Source organism: Apium graveolens, chromosome 9 (genome assembly GCF_009905375.1).
Source record: "Apium graveolens cultivar Ventura chromosome 9, ASM990537v1, whole genome shotgun sequence".
Classification (NCBI taxonomy): Eukaryota; Viridiplantae; Streptophyta; class Magnoliopsida; order Apiales; family Apiaceae; genus Apium; species Apium graveolens.
In genome coordinates this window covers 257932772-257939650 of record NC_133655.1, presented here as the reverse complement: position 1 = coordinate 257939650, position 6879 = coordinate 257932772, and the positions used below count along the sequence as shown (strand labels likewise).

General features: G+C 31.7%; 1 protein-coding gene across 4 annotated transcripts; it reads left to right on the top strand.

The window, feature by feature from the left end:
• The first annotated feature begins 2966 nt into the window (after positions 1 to 2966).
• On the top strand, positions 2967 to 6752 carry LOC141683927 (cyclin-P3-1). Of its 4 annotated transcripts, none has more exons than XM_074488735.1 (4): positions 2967 to 3331; positions 4738 to 4888; positions 5525 to 5936; positions 6172 to 6752. In XM_074488735.1, the coding sequence occupies exons 2-4, from the start codon at positions 4876 to 4878 to the stop codon at positions 6425 to 6427; spliced, it is 681 nt and encodes a 226-aa protein (XP_074344836.1). In that variant the 5' UTR covers positions 2967 to 3331; positions 4738 to 4875; the 3' UTR covers positions 6428 to 6752. The 4 variants fall into 4 exon arrangements, with proteins under 4 accessions (XP_074344836.1, XP_074344838.1, XP_074344837.1 ...); XM_074488736.1 differs by lacking the exon at positions 2967 to 3331 and adding an exon at positions 3397 to 4579; XM_074488737.1 differs by lacking the exon at positions 4738 to 4888 and having other exon boundaries at positions 2971 to 3331.
• Positions 6753 to 6879: the final 127 nt, after the last annotated feature.

The window sequence follows — 6879 nt, the reverse complement described above, 5'->3', positions numbered from 1 at the left end:
TAGTGCGGATGGAGGGATCGTTGAGATGTTGGAACCACCATCTACCATCGCACACCTCATCTGAGCCACCATCTCCCAAGCTTTTTTATTAATAATTCTAAATAAAAATTTATGTAACTAAATGTTTACCATATAGTAAATTATGATTTTAATATTTATGAGTTTTTGTGTCTCGTTTTGATATTTTTTGCTTGTGCCCAACTCACTCCAACTCTAACTATAAACAAGAAAACACAACATAACATTACATATGCTTGAAACAATAGCTAAGATTACACTAACATTACATAGGTTGTTACATGTTTATATATAGAGGCCTACAAGAACAACTATGTAAATGGTCAAGAACCGAAAATTACAACCATCTAATAGTTACAAGCACAAACACTTAATCCCTAACTAAAAATCAATTATATGCAAACAAACGTAACTACAATGGTCAAGAACCACTTCCTATGGGAGCTGTTCTTTGCTTCCATCAACTCCAACATGGCTTCCTTCTCTTTAATCCTATGCAATAACCCCATAATGATATTGCAACACCGAGTGCATGTTGGTGGATCAACCCAACGAAAAAAATTACAACCATTGGAACCATATATACATTCAACAAATCGACGTCCCGAGTTCTAGTTCGTCCAGGATGTTCGTTCAACAACTAATTGCCCACACGAGCATAACATCTTCAACAACAAATCCAAAGTAGAGAAAGACACATTTATCTTCTTCTTTTTTCTCCATTTATACATCTAATGTGCTTCAAAATTGGAGGAAAAATGGGTAAAAGAGGGAAGCAAAAAGGGAGGGAAATGAGGCATTAACGGGGTTAGTATGCACCCTAACGGAATCATACAAACTACACCATATCACTTAGTTTAGGTACATAATCTGTTTAATTACTAGTTTAAGCACACATTGCATACTTTAGGTACACAAATTGTAATTAACTCTTATATTTTTTCTAATTTTTTCTTTTAATTTCTAACTTATGAAATATTAGAAAGATAAGTATCCATAAATATTTATTATTATTCATAATATTCTTCTAAAGTTTATCTTTCATTAATATTCTTAAAATCAACTTGCCATCAAAATATTCTGGTAAAATTTATTTTTTCTCTTTAAATCAACTTACTATATTCTTCTAAATTCATTTTTTAATATCCCTTTGCTCTTTCTCCTAAAATCTACTTACTATATTATATTTTTTCTAAAATTTTTCTTTAAATTTTTAGTCTATGAAATATTACAAAAATAAATATCTATACATATGTTTTCTTCATATTTTTTAAAATCGTTGTATCAATATATTATACTTGTGTAAAAGAGAAGACGAGGTGATGAAATGGCAGCTTTCATATATATATTTTTGTAACTTTCTCAATTTTTATAGTATTAAATAAATAACATAATATCCAATAATGAGAAAGGCGCTAACATGTTTCAAAAGAAACGGATATAAACTTTTTGATTTATTATTTATAATTTGAAATAATCAAGATCAAATAAAAAAATATAAAAAATAAAACAGATCATTATTTTAAAAAACCGCTGTGAAGGACAACTTAATAAACTAGTTTAGAGAAAATTGCACAAGTTTTAACTAGGTCATAACTGCATTAACTTTAATTATGTCACATGAAAATGACCAAATTTTTGTTTATGCCATAATAATGGCTAATTATTGATCTTTTCTACTAGTATTTTAGTGACTCCGCAGTCCGCATTGGTTTCATTCAGGCTTTGGCCAAAAATACCTTTTTTTTTAGAAGTTGTAACAAGAATACCACTTTTTGGAGTTTATGGCCAAAAATACCCTTCTAATACGCATTTTAAAAATGGGTAAATCTATTACGCATCTGAAAAATGGGTATTACATAAAAAAAATAAAAATAAATAAAAAAATAATAAAAAAAAAGTGCAGAACATGTGATACGCATATCACAAATACGTATCACCAGAATCAAATGGGTGATACGCATTTTGTGAATCCGTATCTCATATTTATTTTTTTTTTCAACTTTTTTTAATACGTATTACTCATTTTTAAAATGCGTATTAGTAATACCCAACTGAAAAATGCGTATTAGACGGGTATTTTTGGCCAAAATTTTAAAAAGAGGTATTTTTGTCACAAACTCTAAAAAAAGAGGTATTTTTGTCATTTTTTCGTTTCATTCTGGTTAGTTACCTTTTTAAATGGGAACATAATTTTAAATAATAAAAATCAGATAATTATAAAAATTCTGGAAAATTCTTACTACTTCCGTTCCCCTCATTTATTTACACGTATTTTAAAATAACTATAAAATATATTTTTGTAATTTTTTTTCTTCAAAATAAAAATATAAAAAATTTATACAACTACATTTAGTAAAATTATTAAAGTGCGTGACGAGTCACCATCTCCAATATAATAAATTGAAGGGGACGAAGGGAGTATAAATTAAAATTCTTGATCATTTTGTATCTCCGATCGATTACTACCTTCAATTTTATCATTTAATAACAAACTTATAAATACCCAAAGTCATACACGAGCCCTAATCTTCAATTTTGGGGAAACTTGTACTGCATTAATTCATAATATAAATATCCATAAAATATTTTCACAAAGATATTAAAATCACAAAAACCAAAGAAATAGTAATTTTTTATAATTTCCAACTAAAATTTTCTAGTTCGACCGGAGGATATTATCCATATATTTATCAAAATGCACACGTGTGAGTAAAAGAAATGCGCGTGTACAGCTGGAACCGGGGCCCGCCATGAACTAGAAATGTCCACCGACAGCGGCCAATGATGTAGGGCTAGAGACTGAAAGCCAAAGTGAACAACCCACCATGTGATGTGGCCTTCACTAAATATTCTATTTACTAATAAAATATAAATAAAGATAATTTAATTAAAAAACTCGTATAGAATAACACAAGTACCCTGTATCTACTCTGTGCATATATTCTCAACCTGCACATCCTCTACGTATATTTTTATCCCATTTACAGAATTTCCATGTGAAGTGACCTAAAAGCCAACTATAATTTTAGAGGGAGAGAGAGAGGGTTAGAGGGAATTATAGTTGCTTGTGGACTCTGGTAATAAATAAAGGAGAGAGAGAGTGGGAAAGGAGAGAGACAGGGAGAGAGAGAGACACAGAGAGAGAGAGAGAGAGGGAGGGAGAGATAGATAGAGGTTACTAGTTCTTTGAGATACATTCGTCCCCCTCTCTCTCTTATATATATCCATTTCTGTTGTCATGTACAGAATTCAAGAACTTGGGGATTCTATGTAGATCTGTCTCAGCTTATATCCTAATCTATCTATTATTGTAAGTCTCAGTTTCTTGAATTTTCTTGATTTTTTTTTTACTTGCTTTACATTCTTCACTTGCTATATGTGATTCAGCTTTATGCCCTTTTTCTTTTTTTGATTCTGCATTTGATTAGGAGTTATTTATTACTTTCCATTAGTTTAAGTATGTTTATTGCAAAATGTGAAATCTTTTAGTGTATATTAACATTGAATGTCTTGCATTGGACTTGCCATGAATGGTTTCTAATTTCTTGGTATATGGATTCAGATATGCTTGGAATTTGAGTTTTTTACTGATTTAATTTTGGCTTATGGTAAATCTACTGTATAGCTTAACATTACTACAAAAATGATGCTCAACTTTATTGTTTGCAATGTCTATGCCAGTCCCCTCTATACAGCTATAACTATTTAACACCTGCATTTGCCCTCAAAAAAGAAATTTAACACCTGCATTTTGTGATTCTAGGGGTAGATCTACAAGGTACTTGAAAGGTTACTTTTTTAGGGGTTATGAATATTTAAAAATGTCTTAATTTAGCAGCATCACACCATCTCCCTCCGGTGGAAGGGGGATATTAAAGGTTCGATTATTGGTGGAGACTGGGTAGGGATAGGGGTACTCTTAAAAACCCCTCTTGCTATTAGAAGCAAGTCTTCATTAAAAATTGGTTGTAACAATTGCATATCGGTTATTTGGACTAGGTTAATATAACGAAAATATGGATCAGATATTATTTTGTGTCAGCTTAAAAAATTATAAGAATATGAGCTATTGAATGTAGAATCGTACATTATATATAATTTGGATTGGTTGGCCTTTTGGGGAGGGTTTAAAAGAATAAAACATGAATGATAATGAATAGGCTCTTATATGGTACTTAGTAGATATAATTGAGTTGCAAGACATCTCTTAATTTAAGATCTCACCTGGCATATAGTTATGTTAAATATGAAATTGTTTACAGAAAAAGATGGGTTTCTAAATAGGATTCAGTAAACCTGTACTAATCAATAATTTATTTAATACAAATACTTTATTATTTTTTAGTTTACTCATTATTATTTTTTTGAGTAACATATTTTGAAGAAGAGCCCATGCTTTGCAAGCTTGCGATGTTTGTACACATTAAAACCACACACAGTTTAGGAAGTCATACAGTGGACTAATGCATGATATTGTATATGAGTTTTTGCAACTCATAAGCAGGATAACACAACTTCTGTTGTCAATTTATTAGTTTGGTACTGCGAATTAAATAAGGTAAAGTTTCCATAACTCTATTATGTTACTGTCAAATAATATGGAAAATTATGAATGCAAATATTCCTGTTGGAAGTTGGAACTAAAGATCTCCTACTTATTCATTTATTTAACATGAAATCTGTTATTGTTTCTAATATGAGAATATGTTTGTACAGTTTAGCAAAAATAATGTATGTACTCTGTTGTTGGAAGTTGGAATACAATTATTTCCGTAGAATATAAAGCAAGTACCAGTACAAATGAAACTTGGGATTTAAATTGAGAACTCAAAGGACTGGTGGCATTTGATCCAGATGAGCTGGCATGGTAGCTACTAACTGCTTAGCTGTAAAGTCGACTGTCTATTGACACAAAGTATTTAGACTAGATGCTTTCGTCGTGTCTTGGAGTCTATGCTAAATTATCTATCCATGTGGCATTTTTTTTGAACTTCGCTAGTTGCTCCTCTACTTTTTTTAAGTGTCACATTACTGAACAGATTTGGTCATTGTCATTGTCATTTTTGCGCCCTTTTAAGCTCCATATTTTATATCAAGCTCAGCATCAAACTAAATCTACATATTGGCTTAATTATTATTATTATTATTATTATTATTATTATTATCATTATTATTATTATTATTATTTATTATTATTATTATTAGTATTATTATAGACTTGAAGTGTAGCACTAGCTATTAATTGGGCAAGTTTTTCGCCAGTTGTATTTTCTGGAAAGAATCCTTTAATATATGTGAATTTTTAAATGACCATGTTGCTTCAACATAGAAGTTGTATTAATGAAGTTCCAAATTCCTCCCTAGTTCTGGATTTCAAGAAGTCCTTGTTTTTTTTAATCTTCTTAAACCATATTTTATAAAATTAGACGTGTGTTATTGTCACCTTGTTGAAGGGCGTGACATTTTTTTATTTTATGTGCTTATCGATGTTACTCTGTTGCAGTGTTGTTTGATATGGGAACTTTAGCACTTGAAGTTGAGACATTAGCGTCCGATGTATGCCTTGGTTTGGGGCTTCAAGATTTAGGCAAGCGAAGTCCAAGAAATCCCCGAGTTTTGTCTCTTCTTTCTTCATATCTCGAGAAATCTGTTCAAAGCAATGAAAATTTGATGGAGAATACCGAAATTAAAGATGTCATCACTATATTTCATGGTTCAAAAGCACCCGCTTTGGGTATTCAGCAGTATATCAATCGAATATATAAGTATTCTTGTTGTAGCCCATCTTGCTTTGTTGTTGCACAAATTTATGTAGATAGATTTGTTCAGTGCACCAATGTGCAGTTAACTTCCCTAAATGTTCACCGGCTTCTAATCACAAGCATAATGGTGGCAGCAAAGTTTATTGATGATGCGTAAGTAGTACTCCCCAAACTTGACCAGTTAATTAGTGCACCCCTTACCATGGGAACATAGTTACATGTATCAGTAATTTACTGATATAATATGTTTTATTCTTACAAGTAGTTAATTGGCCGAAGTGGAAACTGCTAAAACTGCTGAATGTTTTGTACTGGCTTACGTGTTTAGATTGATTTTATTTCTCAAGAAAGAACTGCTGCAGATCTAATGTAGCATGTCTGTCTTCAGGTTCTTCAATAATGCTTACTATGCCAAAGTGGGAGGAGTAAGCACGGCAGAGATCAACAAATTGGAGATGAAATTTTTGTTTGCTCTGGATTTCCGGCTAAACGTAAGTCTTCAAACTTTTGGGATATACTGTTCTCAGTTGGAAAAGGAGGTTTGTAATGTGCCTGCTATTGAGCGCCCCATACGAACATGTGGAATCAAGGATTGCTGGAAAAACAGTGATGACCCAGTTTGTTCACAAACAATTGCACGTTAAAGATTCAAGTAGAATCGAAGAAAACCATGAGTCCGCTATCTGCCATACCAAGGACAGCAGACAGGAAAGACATTTGTGCTGTACACCACTGAAACTCGGCAAAGGGAAAATGCCTGAGGTTTTTCAAGTTCAATATCTTCTCAGATGCTGTTGATCCATAAGCTAGACTTGTTTGGATTTATTTCGTAGTTCTTCGGAAAGTTTGATGTGTGTATATATCATGTGTATGCTACAGAAAGTGGTAAGACTGGTAGTTCAAATTATCGGAGACAGTGATAGATTTTATTGTACAATGTTCAGAGGGATTTCGTTTTCTTGTGTTCTACTAGTTGTCAAAAACACATTTAATTCTTTCAACTTTCAAGTATTTACGAACTAATCACGTCTAGGATTTTTCAAGTTAAGAGCTGCAATCTCAACACTTTAGAAGATTTTCCTTTTACCAAGCCCGA

What these genes read in the sequence shown, in the direction of transcription:
- LOC141683927 (XM_074488735.1), top strand. An exon ending in GCAAAGTTTATTGATGATGC is followed by an intron (nt 5,937 to 6,171) that starts GTAAGTAGTACT and finishes GTCTGTCTTCAG; the next exon opens with GTTCTTCAATAATGCTTACT.